Genomic DNA, 24,231 nt, shown 5'->3' with positions numbered 1-24,231 from the left:
ACCGCCCAATAACTGTGGAAGACGTTTATGCGGCCATAAGGAATACGACCAGAAACACGGCAGCAGGAGCCGACAGAATCGACAATGCCCTGATCCGAAACCTGAGTGACGACCTCATACAAGAGCTCGTAAGCTTTCTAAACAAACACTGGGAGGCGGAGACGGTTCCCGAAGACTGGAAACACGCCGAAGTAATTTTGATACCTAAACCTGGCAAACAGCTCCAAATTGAAAATCTCAGGCCCATCTCGCTCACGGCGTGCCTCGGCAAGCTTTACGAGCGGCTGGTGATGCTCAGACTGCAAAATTTCATGGAAGATAATGAACATGTACCCCATACCATGTTCGGCTTCAGAGCAAAATTCTCGACGCAGGACGTGCTGCTTCAAATACAAGAAGATGTGCTCCGCAACGTACACCGAACAGGTGAAAATGTCATAATGGCCCTTGACATCAAGGGAGCATTTGATAACGTCAGTCACGAAGCGATCCTTAGAGGCCTAGACGACCTGGACTACGGACGCAGAATCCACGGGTACGTCAAAGCCTTCCTGTCAGATAGAACTGCCACCATCGGCGTGGGAAACATTCGAGCGAACAAAATTCACGCGCCAAACAAAGGAACACCACAAGGATCAGTCATCTCACCTATCCTCTTCAATATAGCTATGATAGGCCTAGCACGAAAACTAGAGAAGATCGAAGGCATCAGGCACGCCATGTATGCAGACGACATAACAGTCTGGACGAACACCGGTTCCCTCGGGGAGAAGGACGAAAAACTACAGGAAGCGGCCTCCTGTGTACAGAAATATCTCGGAGAAAGAGGACTCGCATGCACGACCGAGAAATCGGAACTGCTTCGAGTGTGGAGAGGCAAACAAAACCGGACCATCCCAACCAGTGAGAACCTGAAACTCAACATCTACCTTGAAGGAATGCCCATCCCTGAAAAGACAACAATAAGAACATTAGGTATGTGGGTTCAATAAAACCAACGCAGTAGTCACACTTTTATTATGCTCAAAACAACAACGCTACAAGTGACACGCATGATCACCCGCATCACCAACAGGCGGAATGGCATGCGTGAAGAGGACACACTAAAACTAGTTAGAAACCTGGTAGTGAGCCGAATTATGTACATCCTGCCCTACCAGTGCCTCAACAAGAGTGAAATACAACAAGCGGATGCCCTGCTACGCAAAGCGTATAAGACAGCGCTCCGATTACCGCGCAACACGTCTACAGAAAAGCTCATGGCGCTTGGATTGCAAAACACATTCGAAGAACTACGCGAGGCGCAGCTTGAGTCGCAAAAACTCAGGCTGCTGCAGACAACGACTGGAAGAGCACTCTTACAGAGACTCAGATGCTGTGAGCAGATGCGAGAAATAGCGAGGACGGTAACGATCCCCGACGAACTTCGCGAGTCCCTCAAGGTAGCTCCAATCCCGAGAAACATGGGCCCTAACCTCCACTAAGGTAGAAGAGAAGCAAGGGCCGATTTTATTCAAAAAACATACGCTCCTCAAGACACGACTGTGTATGCAGACGCGTCCTCGAGAGGAGGACACAACCAAATTGCAGTGGCCACGGTGGTCAATTCGTCTCTACGCGAAGTGACCAGCGCCTCTATCCGACACTGCACAGTAGCAGAGGCCGAGGAAGTAGCCATTTCTCTAGCGGTGGCGGAGGGCTATAGAGCTGGGCAGTCGCTAACGATACTCACGGACTCTCAAACAGCCTGTCAAAATTTCATGAATGGTAGGATTGGTCGTCACGCGCTCCGTATACTTCTCAAAGCGAGCGACAGAATTAAAAACCACGAAGAAAACAAGACCAGACACATAATTATATGGGTACCGGGGCACATGGGGGTGGCAGGGAACCAAGAGGCTGACAGGATAGCTCGAGCATACACTACTTTCCGAGCATCCGACGGGTCCGCGGAACTTTTGCCAGCACCCAAGGCATACTCGGCCATACTAGAAAACTATAGAGGAAGAAGAATGCGATATCCCCCACCGCACAGTTCTCTCACCAGAGAGGAAACTGTCATATGGACACAATTACAGACGGGTTCATACCCAAACCTACACATACTAAGCAAAATGCACCCTACCATATACGCTGACAGATGTCCGTGGTGCGATGAAAAACCAACACTATATCACATCACATGGGCATGTCAAAACATAGATGTGGTCCCCAAAATTCGAAACCCGAGTGCGGAGCAATGGGAGACTCTGCTGTCCAGCGACCGCTGCGAAGACCAGCAAGGTCCGGTACAGCGAGCCCAATGGGCGGCAGCAGCCAGCGGAGCTCTGGACTGAGGGCAACCGACCGTTGTGAAAAAGTGGACGAAGTTGACGGAGAAGACTGTTGTGGATACAACAAGCAGACATCTCTGAAGACGTCCAAAAACCGCCAAATAATATAGAGCTAAATAAAGTTTTTCCTTCTCCTCCTCCTCGAGGTACTGAAGTTTTGTATACTGCTGTAGCAGTTGTAGGTAAAAAAAAATTGGTCTGGCTTAGCTTATGGTTAAGCCTAGGATGCGAAGCATACTAGCCTAAAAAATTAAACATTCCCCTCACAAACACTAAGTGGAGTCCCTAGTACGGGATCCCATTGGCTTCCGCTGCCGCCATTGCTCGTTTGACCAAGGCCTTTTGGGCTTTCAGGTCGGAGCAAGCGTGTGCTGTGCGATGTCAGCACACGTTAAAGATCAACAGGTGGTCGAAATTATTATCCGCAACCCTCCACCATAGCTTCTCTTTCTCCCTTTCCACTCTCACTTGCACCTTCCTCCCTTCCATTGCGGCGCGGGTCAGGTGTCCACAGCAACACGTGCGACAGATACTGCGTCTTTCCCTTCCTCCGAACCAATTATTATTATGTCACAAGAATGGCTGAATATCGGCCTAATCAGATGTGTACGCCTGGCGGATTAAGGGCTCACTATTGACATATATAATGAGACCATTAAAATTTTTTGAATTGCTCAAATGCAAATGAAGGACCTTTATTCATTCCAACCCTTTGCCACTAAAGCCCCATTGTAGGACCATTAAAATTTTGGCCTCCTTGGAATACTACCCATTTCAGAAGTTCTGCTGCTGGAGGTGCTTCCACACAAACCAGTAAATACTGCGCAAGTAGTGCATTAAGCGATGACTGAAGTGCTCTTGTCCCCATTTGACTCCGCGCACCTTCGTATGCGAGCGCTCGCGTCTGCAGTTTAGAGCGAAGCTGCAGTTCTTGTCTCGTGTGGGGTAGGCGATAATGTGAGCTTCAAACAGCGCCAGACAACACCATTAAACGCACACATTAAACTGCACATTAACACATTAAAAGCACATTAAACTGCGACCATAACGCCCGCTGTATCCTAACATTTACCACCATGGCAGGTTGAACATGCGAGAGGAAGGCTCAAGAGGGCATCGACCCCGACTACCTGACCCACACATCCGCCGCCCTCGCTTGCTCGTAATCATAGAGAGCACATATTATCTTTCATTCCCTAGGATTGAAAGCTGCGCCATCGTCACAGCTGTAGTCTTTGCACGTGTCTGAATTTGAGGTCAGCAGAGCCAGGCTTACGGCAGACAGCTACTCGATAGTGGGCAGCAATAACGCATCAGACTGCCTCTTGGATAAGGGAGTTTTGATATAGCAGTGTAGCTCTCATATGATGCGACGACCAGAAGAAATAAGGACACAAATACTGGGACATAATTGCCCCGGTCCCCTGGTTATTGCCCTTCTCTTTGCAGTGCCAATTAAGCGCACACTTATTTCGAAACACGGTTATTATGTTTTCCGTTCCGTGTTTTGAACGCACGCTACCAGCCGAATGTATTTCGAAATTGCGACATCCGCGTTCAGGGTCTAAAGTGTCCAGGCGTTCAAGCAGGCGGTCATCAGGATGTCACATCATGATGCCGTTTTTCATTTCACTTTTTTACCTTGTCGTCTCAGCTTTTCTGGCTTCTCTCTTAATGGTTTTCTTTCAAAAACAGTACTTTAAGCCACATGAATGGTGAATAACCTAGAAACCTAGTTGAAAAAATGCTACGACCCATGTCAAAAATACTACAAAATATTTTGCAGTTCAGTCATAAACGCCGGATATTTCTGTAGTTCTGTAGTACATTTTTGTAGTTGTGAAGCATTTTCTGTAGTAGTTTTCTGTTGTCTCTAGTTCTGTAGCATTTTTTGCTGCTAGTTTTGTAGCACTTTTCTGTTGCAACTACAGAAAATTCTGATATTACCACAACAAGTGGTGTTGTCACAACAGGTTTCCTGTCAAAAGCGCACAGAATTTCTGTCGTAACAACAGAAACATATGTGCAGTTTTTTCAACTTGGAAACCCTTAGGCCTTTTTTATAGCGTGTCTTCTTTTTTTTGGGATGCAGTGCCATCAGAAAACGTGGATCGGGAGAAGGATTGCGGAAATATTTCAGTTTGACAACGCATCTCGTGATGGTAACCAGATGTCCGCAACATAGATTGTGAACGGAAACAATGCTCTTCCAGCTCTGAGGTCTCTGTCTCCTTGTGCCCATGTATTGCTAGTACACGTGCGGAACTCTCACAACGGAAAACAATGTTTTGGGGCAGCGGCCCGACGTGTTATCGTTAATCTAAAAGGGCACTCTTTTCGCTCCCTCTCAGAACCTCGTTTCTTTTTTTCTAATTTATTGTCATTGACTGCTGCATAAGCTTATTTCAGGGACCTCATTTTGAAATCGACATCATTTAGGCTAAACTGATGGTGATGCAGAGTTTATCGCACGCAAAATAGTGCAAGTACCATTTTAACTACCATGTTTTGCACAAACATGCAATAAACAGTATCTTATATTATCTTATCTGTTGTAAATGTTATAAAAAATGCATAGTGCGAAAAACTCTGATCCTTACACCCGTGCAATGTATATTATCGAGACCATACAAGGTTTTCAATGAGATGGTAAACAGTGGAAGTTCAGTAAGGCATGCAAGCAAGGACTTACAACGAGCGCAGTCTGCATGTGCGAGTCTCTTCTTGCCTTTCCGCCAGCGTAGGGTAATCATGTTTCTCTTCTTTTTTTTTTTGTTGTAAAATCAGGATTTGCTTCAACTAGTCTACCACATGTCGTCCAGGATATCATATAGTCACCACCGCCAACACATCGGCTATTATTATTCCGAAGTCATTCACAGCTTTGTTGTCTTGATTTATGCTTTTTTATGGCAAATATATCTGGCATTTATTTGATGTATCAAATAAATTTTAATGATCAAACCAATCCTTGCATCTCTTGTTCTACTGAAAGCCGCATTACGGTTTTTCAAAGACTGGAAGTCAACTATGAGAAGATAGTATAGCTGTCTATTAGGTCAATACAGTTGAATACGAAGAATATTACGTCGTCATAACTTCTCCAACGCTAAATACTTAGCATCGCATTACCTTTCTACGTAAATGGCAGTAAGGGCACGTCAAGCAGGAATCAAAAATGTAATCTTGAGGCTCTGAAGAACTGAAAATCATAATTACGTTTATTTCATATGAACGCTTTTGTTTTTCCTCGCGACTCTTTACAAAGGACGAACCGCTTCATAGACAGTGTCAAGCAGAAAATCACAGATGCGGCCATGAATGGTGAACACTCATGTCGATATATGTCCGCACCTATAACCAAAACACCTCCCTGTGCTTTCAGAGCCAATCTACGACAATTTCTCGCTTTCCAAAGGAAATAGAATGCTCTTGCTTCGTGCTACGCACTAGGCAATATGGTCAGCGTGCTGCACAAAGTTTTTTTTCAAAAGTAACAATTACAGAGTGCGCGGTCACTGCCCTTCGTAGCGACACTTACGCGCCGCCTTTCAAGTCCATTATCGTTAAGGCCGCTTGCGCTGCACTATATGGCAAAGAACACTTTAAAAACACTGAGAAGAGAGCGAATTGCAGTCCCCGTGTTACTGCATTCTGCAGCTCCAACGCCACATCCTGTAAATTATTTTTGTTTTTCTTTTTTGCGGTCGCCAGCTGTCTTTTTTCTAGAAAAAAAGATTAATTTTGCAGGTCCTGCATTGACAAAGTGGACTTAAGCGCATTGCAATGCACTCGCCGTCTGTATAATTCTAACTTTATAGGTGTTAATTTCCCGTCCTGCTGAAAATCTAGTTCCTGTGCTGTGAGCGATAACCGGGCTCTAACAGGTGGTATTCGGCAGCTTACATCGCCGCGCACTTAGTGGTTGTCAAGGTATGTGACGTCACAAGATTACATGGCATGGACTCGTTGGCAAGCGCTGCCAACTCAAGCTTCTGTTTTCAAATATGAGCAAGCATTTGAACCCAGCCCTCGAGGACACTTGAAACCAGTTAGACTCACCGCCCCTAGGCTACTCAGACACGTTGGTACAGCTTGATTAAAGCGGGACTTCATAGCTATGTGGAATACTCTTTCTCACAATGTGGTATCATACGAATGTCTGCTTATGTCTGCGTCATTGTGGGATAAAATAGACACCAGTAAAATATTACTGGCTACGAGGCAGCAAAGAGCACGTATGCTAACGAGGGTCTGCAGGAAAAGGTCGCAAACGTGATTGCTGTAGTGACATTCCCTTTGATGCGAAGCATAAAGGCAAGCTTAAATAGTTTTAACATTATTATATGGGCCCCAATGTCACCAAAAGAGATAAAACAATTGACTGTGGTTTAGCTCTGGTTAAACCGGATTGAATTACGTTAGCAATACTTGGGTCTCTCGTTTCGCATTTGACAATTATGTCAGAATCAGCCTGCCAGGACCCTGGCATTCACGTTACCCCTATAGGCCGCTAGGACACGTTCATACGGCTTGGTTAAAGCCGTATTCGGCTCGGCAACGGCTCATGGTCAAACGTGACCCTTCCCGGACGACGCGACGGGCTGAAACTAGGCGCGGTATTGCTAACGCAATAAAAGACTCCTGATTCACAGTCGCAGTCACAGTGCAGTGCGGTTCACTGTAACAACAACTGCTAACCCTTGCTATGTCGTCAGGAACGTCCCATGGCTGCACACTAAAATAATCATCGTATGTGTTTAATATTGCGGGGTAGGGATGACACACAAGACACATGCATACGAGTTAAGAGCACACAGACACCGTCACAGAGACAGGCACCGTCACTCGCCAAAAACCAGCTCCATTGTCTTCATCCCGCTCTCCCTATCACGCGCTTGCCCCCGCGCTAGCGCCGCACTTCCCCCTCTCTCATACCGTAACAATATATGTAGTAATGACATATACGTAGCCACCTCTGAGCTTCGAGTTTATGCATAGCGTCAGGGAGAAATTAAATGCGTGAATTACGCCAGCCCATTGACCTCGGAAGCAACTGCTGACGCCAAAATTGATTTCTGGATGCACTTTAGCAGAACTGAATATTTCTCAGTGAACGTTATAAAGAAATGGGGAACTAACAGCTGTAGAGAGCACAGAAGTGTGATCATACCACGTTGCCTGCACAGATGGGGTTTACCAATTGGAATTGGGGCCAAACTCTAAAGACGCACTTTACCCCTACAATCGAAAGGCGCGAGGCTCGAGCCGTTAGACACTTTATGATGGACTGCGTGAAGTCATGTTACGCCATTCATGATATCACTGTATTCCGTCAAATCAGTGTGGCGCTTTTTACTTCGTTCTTTCCCTGTGCATTTTTCTTCACTGCGCTCCTTCATACCACGCCAATGTCAGTCTGACAGAACCGGCAAATATGTCTTAAACGCTTTTCGCGGTGAGGTTAACCGAAGTGAAGGGATTGTTTATAGAGACTCAGGCTCGAGGAGATGCGTGGTAAACCAACTTTCTACACAAGCGAAACAAAAATGCGTACAAGGACACTTTATACCCTCAGCTTGAGCTTGGGTATTCCACTTTGAACCAGACTGAACAAAAGCTCCGTCTCTAAATATTTGAAAAGGTGCAGAGGCAGGCATTGTTCTCCCTTTTCTCCCCGCTACCTATGGTCAGGATATATGGCGCCTCGTTATGTGAACTCAGCCTTGCAACCAGTTTCTAACAACTGTAAAGAAAGTGCCTGCATCTTGGTGACTCCGCACGAACATGGTTTAGTAACTGCGAAGAAGAAACTACTGATTAAATAAGCATAGAGGCTCGCAAGTCAAAAACGTTGCTTAAGGCAGCATGTTTCGGGTTTCCACGTACCAGACCTGGTCTCCAATTTCAATTCTGCTAAAAGATCCCACGTTGATTATCGCATGTGTAGAAACGTGCGACTAAAGTAGGGATGCAGTAGTTGATTTTGGCTGTTTCTGAGCTGGGCTGAATACAAAGTATTGCTAGTTTCCTATTATTTGTCCTGATGATGTTCAAAGATAAAATAACAATGAATAAAACAACGCAACACACTAGAGCGAAATTGGCTCTGCTCTGCGTGTGTCTCTGAGCAACAAGTACCAGCACGCATTCACTTGTCTGCCACCTTCAGCCATAAATTTTGCCAACGCAAACCACTAGATTCAATTATTAAAGAGTCCTTGATTCCAGATTACCGCAATTACTAACGCCCAGTAACATGCGTCCGATTAGCACGGCTTCGCGTGCGGGCGTATTTATTGCCCATCGCATAATTGAAAAAATTGTTATTGTGAGCGGCTGCAGCTCAACTTTTTCAATAATTTGCTTTTATCAATGCTGCCATAAACAATCAGATGTTGCACGCTCGCCACCATGGACACTCATGGCTTTGGCCCCTTACCATATGTCAATCTGTATGCTGGAGATGAAAAACCGCATCCCCCTTTTATTGTAAATTTATGCGCGAACAAATGATTCGCAGTACCTATATTAAGACATGGTTGGCATGCGCACTCGATTAATTTGATTGAAACCCTGGGGTACGAATTAGGAATGGTAAAAGTTGGCATTGCATCAAGTGACAACACTGACTGCGATGTACTCACACTCAAGGGCCCATCGTTGCATGATGGTGTAGCAGTCAGGCACTTCCCCATTCTCGTCCCGGTTGGCTTCGATCAGTTTTAAAGCATCGTCCGCTATCTGCCCCATGCTCTCAGCGTAGGCCTGGATCGTCCGAGGACGTATGGTGCAAGGCTGAACACTGGCACGTATTTGTCTCCAGACCTCGCCTTGCCTGCAGATGAAGCGATTCGAATTGTGATAAGTGAACATGCAGGAAAGTAATGTATCTGCTTTTACCAGGGCCCGTATTCCGAGTTTTCGTCGTTATCGAAAGTGTCGCTATCTCCCCGACATCGAGTCATCTGATTGGTGCAAATGACGGAACATGATGCTGCCATCTATTTGGGTTAGTAGTGGCAACACATGGTTCTGGCGTTTCGACCAATCATATGACTCGCGGTCACGTGCGATAGCGACACACTGATAGCGACGCTAACTCGGAATACGGGCTCAGGCCTTTCACGGGGTTCATTAATAGGTTTAAATTGTATTTTCACAACTAAGAAAGTGGAATATACCGCCATCGTAATGGACATGATGATTACCATCAGAGAGTATGTGAAAAATAGATTAAATAGCAACCTTAGTGATATTTTCTACTACATTATATTTGTTACCCTTTCGCTATTTTGGGTACTCTTTGAAGGTAGTTACGGTTCCTGGTCAGCCGCATGACATTTTAATAAGCAAAGGCTCCCAAAATTTATTTCGACAGCTGCTAATTCGATGCGGAATCGTAACATGAAAGTATGATAAGGTCTTCAAGCGTCAGTTTATTATTCGGCGAATAGTTAACAGACAGCAGATGTCAAATCTAAGACAGAGGAGCTGGAGATCGCTAATCAGCACTACAGAGCTATAATATAACGCGGAACAAACAGCACAGAAATAGCACAGTAATGAGAAAGAAAAGCGATTTGCAGTTGCAAGAGCCTATACTTTGTATTTCAGGCAGTGAGTATGGAAACGATGACTGCCAATACTATCAAAATGTATATGAAGCTTTGATCTGATTTGAAAGAAACTATATTTAATGTTGTCTAGATTGGGAGGTTCGGGAGGAATGATGCGTTTTAGATAATTAGCTTACGTCGCTCGGGTTAGCATGAGTTTGTATTGTTCATATGTGGGTCAGAGAAATATCTCAAGTTACCGACATTCTAGTGGAAATTAGGAAGAAGAAATGGGCATGGGCAGGACATGCAGTGAGAAGAGAGGCTAACCGATGGTCGCTTAGGGTAACAAACTAGATTCCAAGGAAATTAAAGCGTAGCAGGGGGCGGCAGAAAATTAGATGGGCGGATGAAGTTAAGACGTTCGCAGGGGTCAAGTGGATGCAGCTAGCACAGAACCGGGTTAATTGGAGAAATATGGGAGAGGCCTTCGCCCTGCAGTGGGTATAGTCAGGCTGATGATGATGATGAATCAAACTTCAATAATTGAGGTGGTCAATCAGTTTTCCACATCCTTATCAAAAACCTGAATTTTTGACATTTAAGGGCTTCCAGTATGGTTCTATTTTGATTCGTGTAAATAAATGAAACAACTTGAGTCTACTCGAGAATTGGTCTAACTAAAGTGTCCATTGCTAATGATGTACTTTCAGGAGGGGCTATATACAGCAGAATAAGTTTTTTAAAAATAGCGCGATAAATAAGTTTTCTTCGATTACTCGCCGCTTCGGTGCTGACACACACGGTGAGTGTTTCTCTTGTGTTTCTCCTCCCAATTTCCATACCTATTGCGATGAAGATGCGCATTTTTTTCTTGACTGGCAGTTGGCGGCACACAGGAAACTATATTCCATTCTAATATGAAAAATTTGGTATTAACAACTATTGCGATTAGGAAAGTGCAAAACAAACACTTAGATATATATTTCGTTCAGAAACAGCGAGATTATTCTTCATAAATGTGCAATTCAACAAGTGAAAACTGCCTTTCGCGGTGTGAACTCAATGATATTGTAACCGGCTATTAGACAAAACGCTTTGAAATACTTTTATGACTATGTTCGTGTTCCTTTGAATAAATTAGGTTATATAAAATATTAGATTTATACATTGTTTTTTTTTCGATTTATAAATGGTTAGATATAAGGGTGCCTAGAAATCAGGCTCGTCCTTTCGGACTGACGTGTTACTATATTTTCGTTTTGAATCTCTCAGTACCTCATTTAAGGGGCGTAATGATACATTACTAAATGAACAGCTGAGGTGAGTTTAGTTTTCTCGTTTCTATGTTTTCTGCAATGATTACACAATTACAAGACGTTGACCACTAAATTAAATAATTATGCCTGCTCCGCCGGTTATCGACTGCATGATGAAATTATTTGGAGCGGTTTTTTTTTTCGGAGAGTTAATTTCAAATGTTAGGCATTTTAGAAACAGGTATCTCAAAATCATGCCTTAAAAAAAAACAAATCTAAACAAGGTATGTCCAACATACATTTATATATTGTTCTACCAAAAACATCCGAGTGCCCCTTTATTTAGGCGCTCTGCAATAAATAAAGTGCATGTCATTTATAACTGTCATCTTAATTAGTGTAACTTTAAAAGCAGAAATCAATAACAGTATAGTAAATTTCAAGAAGACTGCCGAACCAAGAAAATCAGTCAGGCTATTCAACAAACCATGGCGAGGAACTAATAGGGCTCACACCAAAACGAAAAAAAGAATTTGATCTCAATGTTCCAGCTTTTCTATATGGGGGTATCTTGATTATCCTCAATTAATTTTCTTGTGCACATCGAGCACTGAACAATGTGTATTTTGATAACATCGTTTAAGCTTACCTTTGTGTACATAGTTTCGTTTCTTGTATTCTTATGTGTTTCCTTCATGTATATTTTAATTGCGTAAAATGTTCTACAACAGCTCTGCGGGTAATTGGGATTGTAGCCTAGTCCAGCTGCTCAGCGGCAACATTTTCCCACACCTCTTGCCTCTGTATTGTTAGACTGCAAAAGCAAAGAAAAAGCTGTGATTTGATTTATTGTATCACCAAGTTGATTTGCTATATATTTGTATCCGGGCACAAGTTCTGCTTTTCACGAATCTAGTTTCGTCGATGATCTCCAAATGCCTGCTTTCATTAAGGTGTATAGCTCTGATTACTCAAACCTAGTCCAGATATACCGTCATCTCCCGCTTTTCCTCTGCCCAAGTCGGATGAAGTAGAAAATGAGGTGCCCATCTCACGCATTCAGAATGCCAGCGTTCGCAAAGTATTGCTGCCTGTTGACGTGGTAAAGCTTGAAGGGCAGCGCTCCCATGCGGTAGGGCGTCCTTCCTTCTTCCTGGTACAGCGTGCGGATGTCGTCGGCGCTGAACAGGTGTACCAGTACTCTCCGTCCGGGAAGCTGTTCGGCAACCACTGGTCCGTAGCGCTGGTACATGTCCCATGCTGCTTCGTTGAGCTTGCGGATGTTGTATCTGCCTGCAGAAAAAAACAACGAAACAAAAATGATGGCACACACAGAGAAGTACAGTGCCGAAATAAACACTAGCATAATTTTTTAAGGCAAGCAACATTTTATTAGTGCTTGATATGATCCTGGTGATTTGTATTAAAACAGCAATAAAAAGGGAACGAAATGAAGAAAAGACGAGACGAGCGCTGGCTTTCAACTAAACTTTATTACATGCTTGCATATATTTTAACCCCTTCTGCCAAGGCGAACTTGCAGACTTGCCTTATCAACACAGATTAATACCTAAGTTTGCGCAAAGTGCATCCTTCAAAAACCTCAGTTCATGGCTGCCAAGTGATAATGATGGTTGGCTGATGCAGGCTGAACAACCCTTGGGAATATGGTAAGCCTCCACCACCTCTCTTACAGTCCGGTGGCTATGCATGAAAATAATTGACTTGTGATCAAACAAACTTTTGCACGTGTGATGTTTTTGCCGACAATGAATGAGAAGATTCGCTTCCGTGCCAATCTCGGCGAATTGTTGTGTTCTGCAAGGCAGATGTTTATACAACGACCCGTCTGACCCACATTGTAGCCACCACAGGAAAGTGGTGTTCGGTAGGCAGCCTTTTGCCCAATCTATCATTATACTATTATGCCTTACATATCCGTTGTTGCGCTCTCTTCTTCTAGCACCACGTGTGTAAGGACTCTGATCCTTCAGTGAACGCCAATCCTCTGCTGCCATCACTCTGTCTCGCTGTTCCCCTGATTGGGTAAAGTCGTTGCAAAAGCCCTACTAACAAAAGCGCAAGAAGCGGTAAAAAAACAGGCAAATTATTTTATTCTGCCAAGAATCTCGACCGGGTTTAGCTGCAACCATCAAGGGCGCATTGATTCACCAAGCTGCACTGCAGATGGCGATACTGTCTCCTGCCTCCTATGCGGAAAGATAGTGATTATCTAATAGACGCGCTTTATTTCAATCCTTAAAATTACATAAAAATCGTGAAGTGCTCCATAGTGCCGCTGCATCGCATAAGGCGCTGGCAATTTGAGGAAGCTCAGCACGTTTCTTATAAATTCCCTATTACGCGATAGTATACTGGACTCGTTTGGCCGTAACGTTGCCGCCGTACTGTGGTTCGAGATAAGGGTTTCAAGGATGATCCGCATATAGTCCCGAAAAATGTGCATGTGATTTCGCATCATGAATTGCGACCCAATAATTTTGTGCAGTGTCCAGGCCGATGACATATCATTGGGCTGCCCATTTAGTATTAATCTACTTTGGTTGATGGGGTTTAACGTCCCAAAGCAACTGAGGCTATGAGAGACGCCGTTGTTGAGGGCTTCGGAAATTTCAACCAACTGGGTTTCATCAACGTGCACTGACATCGCCAGTATACGTGCATTTTGCTTTACGCCTCCATCGAAAAAAGGCCGCCGCGGCTGGGATTCGGTCCGGCATTCTTGGACATAGCAGTCAAGCGCCCTAGCCACTGTTAGTTGGAGGCTAGTTAGAGGCTGGTTTGCGACAGGGATTCGAAACGATATGACACGTGTACCTCCATCTGTATCGCGCTAATTGTAAGTGTAGGTGCCCATCGAGAAGTAAGACAGAAACTGCACTTTCCGTTTTTGCAAACCAACATAAATAAAATTTTAAACACTAACCGCATACCTGAAAGGCACCGTTAAAGGAGCCATCATGTCTACTTCTAAGACAAAGCTTGAGCGTCCTCTTAATGCTTGCCCTCGTACCACGCTATACATCAAAATTTGAATTTTCAAGGCATATACTTTACAGCCTGTTATTTCATTAAATTTTTGTTTCCTATGAAACGGATATCTGTGTGGTTTTTGCAGGTATCACGCACAAGCAGGTTTTGTATGGACCTGTATTACAAACAAGTATTATATATGTTTAACATCAGAAAAAAATCGTTCTTGACAGCAGCATTTAAGGAACTATAAAAGGAGCGCTTCGTAAGCTGACTTGTTTGAGTCCTTGATGGCTGGGGTCACTGTGTGGAAGAAAAGTGAACATTTTGTATTTAAACACCTCCTACAGAAGTATTTCAATAGATTGTACCACCTGAATTTACTCTGCCAAACAAGCAACGCTTGGAAAGATGCGACACGAGCGCGGCGATTCCTACTTTTGGGTATCAAGATGGAACAACAAATTGTGTTGCTTTTTGTTTGCCACTGTTGCTAGCAGAAACGCTTGAAGCCGATGACAACACAAGGCATATCCTTGTATGCTGTAAGCCTTTGGAAAGAACGAACAGAGAAACTGTAGCCTTCCTTTTTAACCCATCCTTTAATATGTTCTCCCAAAATGGCACAAAATACAGCAACGATTCAGTTTTTTTACATAGATGCAGCAAACCATAGACAAGAACACGGAGGGTGCACATTGAAGGCCGCCATTTTGAGAAGGCTGTAGCCCCATTTATAGGTGCTACAGCGAAACCACTGCTCTGGACTGCCAAATGAGGCAATCTTGAGTGCAAGCCTGGGCCTTCACGTTTCTGTGAACCTTTCACGACTGGCTGTTCGTGAAATCACCGAACGTCAATTTCCCCTCACGCCAAACTTGTTCTACGCATCTCGCGATGGCCAACACAGCGTCCACAAGCGGAACGAATGGTTCGGTGAAGTGCATGGTACCTTTGTATGCAAAAAATATTTCGGCTGTGCCTTTTCTAGACTAATTGATACGCCCATATAATAATCCATTTACTAGCCCAACTCTTTCAGTATGCAATATATTCTACCTTTTGTCGGTGTTTGCAAACATCAGTCGGAGCCCACATTTCACGAACAGGTGGTATACCGCAAGCGCGAGCAAACAAGTCGCACTTCATATCAACAAACAATATTTATATGATAGGAAGCCTATTTGTTAACGTTCAACCGTTATACATGCCCACGATAAAGTTTAATCCGTGCACTAATGAACACTTTGATCTCATATATTGTAACATGGAAACTCGATGCGTTTACAGTATATTTACAACATCCTCAACTGGCATAGCACGGAGCAGCAACACAGAACCAATCCCACTTCTTCGTCGTCACCTTGTCTCTTCCGCGAGGCAAGAGAAGGAAACACTTCGTCGCCGTCATCGCGTAGCATCACCCCCCGGCGGTGTAAGCGTCGTCCCGGTGCTAAACTGGCAAAGAAGTCATGAGTTCGTATGGGTTCCGGCACGAAACATGGACGATGTCAGTAGTGGTGCGAGAAGAGGAGGACGCTGGCACAAGAAGGGAAAGTTCATACGTCACATCAGTGACTTGGGACACCACCCGATAAGGGCCACTATAGGGGGGCAAAAGTTTCTCCGCCAATGCGGCGTGCAGGATACCGTAAAAGAACTAAGGACCCTGGGTCATAGGTTATGTGGCGATGTCGTCTATGGTAGGTAGACTTCTGAGAAGTCGGAGAGGCGAGGAGCCGACTACGGGCTACTTGGCGCGCTTCAGTCGCTTGCGCAATGGCGTCACGTGCGTAGGTAGTTATGGGGCGGCCAGCAGGCGGAAACAGCGGGTTCAAAGGTAAAGCGGGGTGCCTGCCAAAGAGCAGGAAGAAGGGCGAATAACTCGCCGTGTCGTGCTTGGAAGAACTGTAAGCAAATTTCGCATATGGCGGCGTGAGGTCACAGTCGTGGTGATCAGGTGATACATACACAGAGAACATGTCCGTAAGTGTGCGGTTGAAGCGTTCGGTAAGGCCGCTGGTTTGGGGTTGGTACGCGGTTTCGAGCTTCTGCTTCGTAGAACATGAGCGCAGGATATCTTCAATAACTCAAGACAAAAAGTAGTGATTGCAGTCGGTTATTAATTGACGAGGAGCGCCGTGATGGACATTGACGCTGTGGAGAAGAAAGTCAGCGACATCCATTGCGCCGCTCGTTGGTAAAGTGCGTGTGATGGCTCAGCGCGTTGCATAATCGGTTGCCGCGGCGATCCATTTGTGACCCGACCGTGACATCGTGAAGGGGCCAAGGAGGTCATGCGCAACACGATCAAATGGTTCCAGGGGCACGTCAATGGGTTGGAGAAGGTCAGCTGGTGGCTGCGATGGTTTTTTTCTACGCTGACACCTGTTGCAGGCAGCGATGTACTGCCGGATACTGCGGTATAGTCCCGGCCAAAAACAAACGACGCCGTACGCGGTAGTAAGTGCGAGACACACCGAGATGGCCAGCTGTGGGAAAGTCGTGGAGTTTTTTAATAACAGAACAGCAGACCTTTTGGGAATCACCAACAGGAGGAGAGAACTGTGATTATCAAAGTTACGGCGGTAGAGGACGTCATCCTGTACAACAAAAAGTTGCAGAGAAAAATCTGTTCTTCCAGATGTCAGGCCTTCAATGATGGATCTTAAAGATGGGTCGTTGAACTGCTCGCCTGCTATGTTGGCGAGATTGTAGAGAGCGAAGACACAGGGAATCGCCTCTGTGTCACCGAGATCAGGGGGCTCTACAGGATAGCGAGACAAACAATCGGCATCTTGATGAAGGAGCCCCGACTTTATCATTTAATTTAGGCTGACCATATTTGTATTTTTGCGAAACGCATCATCTTTTGCCAAGGCGTTAATTCCTTGTTTTTACTTTTGTAGCATGGTATGACAATCTCTGGCCTAAACACATGACACCTCGTCTTTTATTAAGTACGATAATGGTTCTCAGTTCTAGTTACCTTTTATGGTTTGCGTTCCTGCTCATCAAATGTGCTTAAAAAGGTTTATAAGGCTATTAAAATGATTTTTCGTGGCAGAGAAGACGGCCGCCCCCTATGCTTTCTGAAGCATGTGAATTGTATGAGCTGTTGTGGGAGAGCTGTTAAAAACTTTGTCCTAAATATAGAGCCTTTCACTACATTCCAACTCATCAAGCCTGTCCTTTTTTTCATTTTGAGGAAAATATTGTATGCTGATGATGTTTTGGCGTTATGTGTATAAGGTGTTTATATAAGATAGGTAAAGGCGTCAACATATGAGCCACCAACGTCGCGTCAAAGCCAATGATTTTGTATTCTCACAATGCAGTTTCTGCAGTGATCTACGTTTTTCAACGTTCAGTCTTCAGGACCCCGACTGTCACAACTGCAACGGCCGTTGAAGGGCCACGCAACAGTCCCTGTGATTCACCTTACCGGATATCGCAAGTGTCTGCCTTTTAAATGCAGATATCCATGTAATTCCTTGAGTCCGCATATCCCGGTCCGCAATGACATTTTTTCGTAGTTTACGCCACATCCTGTTATAATGAGTACATCCCAAGGAACCGTAAGCCCTGAATCTGCCACTTCTGTAACTATGCTTTACGAGGGAGCACACCTAAAATTGTAGGTTAAGTCACTAACACTATTGTATCCTGGGCTGGCAGATGTAAGAGCACCCTGGGCTGTCATAGCACTGCCGTTACACAGTCCAAAATATCCCTTAAATTTGGCCAAGACACTGCTATTATTAGCACAAGGTGACACCCCTAGTGTTCATGAGTGTGCGCGATCATTTTCTTTGGCTTCATTGTTTCATCAGCTTCATCTGGAATCGCCTGCCAAGACGATTGAGACCAATATCTTTAAGAACCATAAAAAAGGACGCTCTCTGCTTCGAAACAACGATGCTGCAATCAGTCATTGCCACGTATTAAATGTCTGCGTGCTCTGCACGTTCAATGAGATATGAATGTTATCGCTGTCGTTATGGCCGAACAAGATCAGTGAAATTCTGAAGATGAAGTCGTCAAATAAGCCAAGAAGTAGCCTTGAAAGAAAAGAGGAGCTAAGTCGCTGCGTAAGTGCTTGCAACTGTTAGGGTTTGCAAATATAAACTGCATTCAGCATTTTCAATGGACACCTGGGACAAACTAAATTCAGTTGGTTTCGACAGAACAACGGGTTCTTGTGACACAAACAAAAGTGGCAATTAAAACGAAGTTTTGTAACCTAAAAATGAAGGCAAATATACAAAAGACAGAAAGCGATACACATTTCATTTGTCAAAATGTTGTATTTTACTGAAATATTTTTGAAATATGTCTGTATATTTGTACATATAAAATACACACACGTATATATACATTCTGCAGACGATCTTGCAGGCAAACAACGGAGTGACAAGGCTATTTTATTTTGCTCTTCGATCCAACAAGCTGCTCTGGTACGGCATTGACCCGAACAGATCACAAAATCTTTTTATGTGTGATTTTAAAGGCCTAATTTTAGGCACATTAGCTTATAAGTTAAAGACTCCTTAGCTCGAGAATAAAGTCGTATATGGCTGATGGAGATACATTCGCATAGATAGAGAGACCCAGCAATTTTATTTTTAATTGAAGTAAAATATCCTGAAAAAAAAAAACGTGAATCAACTTGCACTCATTGTTTTCCTAATGCGAGTAGTTCACCGAAGAAATCAGCTTCAAATCTGCTCATACTGCTCGCGCCATTGATACATTCAGATTCTCATGCGAATGTGTCATCATCATCATCAGTCTAACTAAACCCACTGCAAGAAGAGGGCCTCTCCTATATTCCTTCAATTAACACGGTCCTGTGCTAGCTGCATCCACTTGACTGCTGCGAACTTCTTGACCTCATCCGCCCACCAAACTTTCTGCCGCCCCCTGCTACGCTTTCCTTCCTTTGAAATCCAGTTTGTTACCCTAAGCCACCGTCTGTCAACCTTTCTTTGGACTACATGTCCTGCCCATGCCCATTTCTTCTTCTTAATTTTCACTAAAATGTCAGTAACTTGAGTTATTTCTCTGACCCACTCTGCACGCTTCCTCTCTCTTAACGTTACCCGTACCATTGTTCGTTCGACATCCCTTTGCGTCGCCCTCAACTTAAGTAGAACTTTCTTCGTTAGCCTCCACGTTACAGACCCTTAGGAGAGTACAGGTAAGATGTAATTTTTTTTATTTTGCTCTTGAGCGATGCCGGTAAGCTGCTAGTGATAATCTGCGTTTACTTACCAAATGCGTTCCATCCCAATCATATTCTCCTCGTTATTTCCCTATAATGGTCCGGATCTGCGGTTACTACCTGTCCTGAGCAAAGATATTCGTCTACAGCTTTCAGTGCTTCGCTACCTAATGTAAACAGTTGTCCTTTCCCGAGGCTGTTGAACATTACTTTTGTATTCTGCACATTGATGTTCAAGCCTACCTGTCTGCTTTTGCTGTCTAGGACATCAATCACTAGCAGTTCATCCCTTGAGTTACATACCAAGGCCATGTCTTCAGCGAATCGTAGACTATTGAGATATTTTCCATCTACTCTTATGTCTAACTGCTCCTATTCAAAGTCTCTGACTACTTTCTCTAAGCAAGCTCTGAATAGTACTCGGGAGGTCGTGCGTGGGCTTGTGATTGTGCGTATGTACCGGTCCCCAAAGTGAAGTCGCGTCAGGACCTTATTCGCACTTGCACTGCTTTCTACGTGGGGAAAAAATCGGCAATATAACAAGCCTGCACCTCACTTGAACTTATGTAGAACGCTTACACGAAAAGCTTTTTGTATGTTCTCACAGAAGTTTAACCTACTGTTATCGCAGGCTAAGAGCTATTTTTTTTTAGTTTTACACGCAATATATATATACTAAACCCGTGCTTCTAGCGCTCTTCAATGTACAGTAGTGAGCAAAAGTGGTATGCAACGCTAAGGCAGTGACACAGCTCGGAAAAATTGCCATCTAGCGACACCATAAGGGACAGCCACATTGACACATGCATGTTGCTAAAATGACGCACCGCCGTCATTGTCTCGTACGCCAACCTCCTAAGAAGCAATTCATTCACTCGATAGTTTTGCAACAAACATTTTTCCAAAGGCGGTTGATGCTGACTGACAGAAACCAAGCAATAATAGGCTGCCACGACGGGGTTAACTCATACGAAGAACAGCTGCGTCGGTTAATGAAACTTCAGAATTTTCTCTTCTCACGCAGGTGTAATATAGCGTTGCCAGCAAAACAGTAAACCGTTTTGTCTAAACCCATACTTCCAACTTCTACGAGCTGTCTGATCGGCCCATCGAGAAAATAAGCAGCAGTGCTTAGTCCGGCGCTTTCTCCGGGTAGTTGCCATTCATGAAATCCGGGACCGATGGCTACACTCCATCTCCACCCAACTATCGAGCTATAACAAACCACTCATTGTTTACTCGCGTGCCTGGCGGTGATATTTTCTAATGGATTATTAACCACGTGACTAACTATTATAGGGAGTAGGGATATTGACGGGCAACCATACGATAGCCTGCAATGATTAAGTGATAATATTGTAACGTAACCTTACACAAAAGCCAATCTGGAACCGAGGAACGTGAATAGCCAGTCAGGTGATCACGAGACTGAGCGCAGTTCCACAACATCGTCGTCTACACCAATCGCCCGCGTCAGTCTGCATCGTCTATATATAGGTTGTGATAGTATTATAGCAATGAAAACAAAATATGGAAATATGTCACCGCTTTCACAAATACAGTCCTCTTTTCCGTCTTTCCTCTTTTGTCAGGTTTGCGTTTCTGCTTGGCCTTCTGGTGAAGTAATAGACGTGAGGGTAGAGTCTCCTAAATGTGAGGGTGAGTGCAGAGTATAATTACGTATCCGAAACCATCCTCTTCGCAAGGGGCTTCCGTAGGATGGGTGCAGCAGAACCACCCGCTCATGCGCGCGCACACAGGGACGCTTTTTCGCATAAATATTACTGTACTGCTAAAAAAGCACTGATAAAATGCCTACTGATGCGGTCATCCTCCAAGAGTGCTTGACAACCATCTGTGTGTTGCGTTTTTCTAAAAGCAAGGTCAGTGCGTATCTGAAAAAAATGAGTTGAGCTCTCATTTACAATATGTTTTCGAAAACTGACGTGGAGGAGCAAAAGCGGCGTAAAAGGAGTCGGGTGAGACGTCACTAATGCTACAAAGGACGAAAGTCTACGAGCGGTGTCAAATGAATTGTTCTCACGAATGTCTTTCCAGCCTAGTGGGTAATGGATAATGTTTTAGGACGAAATGCTTCCAACTTCTCTGTTTTATGAACCTCCTCAAACAGGAGGCTAAATACGAGGCTAAAATATTAGACTGAACAGGAAGATCAAAAAACAGGTATCATAAATACTGCGAAAGTCTATTTGAATTATATCTAGCCGAAGAGTTTTGCTATACTCCGCATCATCTCTCTATTGCCGTTTTGAAGCAGCGCGCTACTACACTGCTCACGAAGTGGTCTTGAACTTGACAGCAATGCTCACAACAGCCGCTGTTGCCACTGGATTGCCACAGAGTTTGTCCCCCATTAAGGCTTCGCAGTTGATATTAGTGTGGTAAACCTAGTGCGAGCATTCGCTAAATCTATTCATTACTCTTTATCCTTTTCGTCTAGCCTAATAATGGTGTACCGCTTCATTTTCGTGCGAATCCGGCACATTGATATTGGTGGCGAAGACTTTTAAGTGGCAGTGGCGTTATCGCATATGCCTGCAGCAACAAGATTGGGACAACAACGAAACGAGCACAAAACGCGTTTGTTGTTATCAACCAATCTCCCATGTGTCTTGCTCACAACTGGATAGCGCACTAAGTGTTCATTTTTTTTACTTTCATGCTGCGTTCAATGGCTTCTTTGATTGACACAATGGCCTAACGCGATAGTGCAGAATTCACAGTGGGTCAGTGGACAGTGCATTTGGTAAGGGCAATAACATATGAAGCCGTCAGCAATAGCTGCGCACTGTTTGTACAAAACTCAGGCCACTGCATAACATGACGGCCACCTACCCGGATCTAGGCTGTACACGCCACAGGACGTCGCTCCAATATTGAAGAGGATAGTGGCATTAGCACGGCAAAGGGTAGTTTACTTCATCTTGTATAGTTCAAAAAACTGTATAAAATTTTGCTTCACTTCTAAAGTGCTGCAGAAGTCGTTCTTGTACTGTTGGATGTCAATATATGGTACAAAACACCAGGTGGTCAAAATTCCTTCTTATCAATGTGTTTGATCACTGAAAAGACTCAAATTTCGAGGTATGGTATAGTATGGTATGGTATGGTATGGTATGGTATGGTACGGTATGGTACGGTACGGTATGGTATGGTATGGTATGGTATGGTATGGTATGGTATGGTATGGTATGGTATGGTATGGTATGGTAGTTATGTTGTATAGTATGATATGGTATGGTGTGACATGGTAAGATAAGGTAAGGGAAGGTAAGGTAAGGTAAGGTAAGGTAAGGTATGGCACGTGAAATGTGGATTTAACAGTGCTGTGAACGTCTAGCGCTGCCAGTAATTCGGGCACAGCAGGATCGAATTGCCAGCCGCAGGGCACAGCTTCAGCACGAGAGGTGGGCGCCGGAGACAAGCGATGGTGATGATGATGCCGCAGCGTTTTTCGTTCTTTGTCTTCTTTACATTTCCCTCACGTGAAGAAGTCGCCATCCGGGCGACTCAGGGAGAAGAGACGACCAGAGGGTTGAATTTTTCTGAAGAACACCGCGACTTCGACAAGGACGGAAGGAAGACAACACGGACAGGCGCTGACTTGCAACTGAAGTTTATTGCTCGGAACGTGGTAATATATATATCAGGCTCCAAACAACAAGAGAAAACAGAGAAGCGATACACATTTGATTAAACACTTGAAAACTCGTGCGATGCCACCACGTCACTTCCCTGTAGCTAGATAACTAAGCTCCTTTGCTGACAACGCCAAGGACGGGCTGCTGACACAGGCGTCATTTGACCATGCGATTTGTGCGGCCTCAATAATTTCACGGGTTATCTTGTCCCGATGCCTATTTAACACTTTTGTTTTGTGGAAATAAGGTTGGCAGTCGTTACTTTCGCAATCTCTGCAATGAATGCCGAGGTGCCCTTTAACGGAGTTGAAAACATTATTATTGTGTTCTCTTAGGCGCTCATTAAGGCATCTGCCCGTCTGGCCGACGTACAGCTTGCCGCAAGATAGTGGGATGGAGTAGATAACACCATCTTTGCATGCAACAAATTGATTCTCATGTTTTATAGTGCACTTTTCTCGTAAAGATTCAGCGTTAACCAGCTTGCACAATTTCCCAAGCTTTTCGGGAGCCGAGAAGACAACTCTGACATTAGCTCGGTGGCCTATCTTCTTTAGCCTGTGGGAAAATTTGTGGATGTAGGGAACGACTGTCGTCTTTTGTTTTTCTTTGGCGGATTCGGCCGTTTCCTTCTTTTTGGTTTTGCCTAAACACGCAAGCAACGATTCAGAAACAGACACGAGCAGTTGCTTGGGATATCCTGCCTTCACAAGGCGATCGGTTTGACGGTTGAAACTTTCTTTTACTGAATGAAGGCATGATTTGTTTAAGGCATTTGTATAGCACGACTTAGCCACGGCGCGTTTTACGAGCTTAGAGTGCGACGACGCAAACGGAAGCAATGGCTTGTTGCTACGTGGTTCATAAGACCAGCAGGTGTGATTTGGCCGGAAGCTGAGTCTGAGATCAAGAAATCTTATCTCGTTATCTTGAGGTACTTCATGAGTCAACGTGAGCGGGTGAAGGCACTGAACAAAGATATCTTGAACCTGGTGCATGACGGAATCAAACTCTTTGTCATCGGTATTTAACAAAACAAGAAAGTCATCAACAAACCGAAAACACTGCAAACATTTCGATCCTTCTAATAGTCGTTGGAGCATTCTGTCTTCTTTTGCGAGTAATAGATCACTGAGCACGGGCGCTACACATGAGCCAATGCACACTCCTTTTTTCTGCAGGTAAAGTTCACCATCCCAT

The 24,231-nt window shown here is 44.4% G+C and overlaps 1 protein-coding gene across 1 annotated transcript in view; it reads right to left on the bottom strand.

Annotated features, from left to right (window-relative positions):
- The window catches only part of LOC146174667 (putative cytochrome P450 301a1, mitochondrial), a 71,705-nt gene that overhangs the window by 31,314 nt on the left and 16,160 nt on the right, over positions 1–24,231 (bottom strand). Inside the window, exons 2-3 of the mRNA XM_084585430.1 lie at positions 12,207–12,444; positions 8,981–9,171 (exon numbers count right to left, since the gene is read on the bottom strand). Of these exons, the coding sequence (XP_084441556.1) occupies positions 8,981–9,171; positions 12,207–12,444 (429 nt within the window). The remainder of the gene's footprint in view (positions 1–8,980; positions 9,172–12,206; positions 12,445–24,231) is intronic.

The sequence above is a fragment of the Amblyomma maculatum genome, chromosome 11 (genome assembly GCF_055883805.1).
Source record: "Amblyomma maculatum isolate TAMU_Amacu chromosome 11, ASM5588380v1, whole genome shotgun sequence".
In the NCBI taxonomy this organism is placed as follows: Eukaryota; Metazoa; Arthropoda; class Arachnida; order Ixodida; family Ixodidae; genus Amblyomma; species Amblyomma maculatum.
The sequence above is the reverse complement of the archived record's forward strand: the minus strand, read 5'-3'. Positions and strand labels throughout refer to the sequence as shown.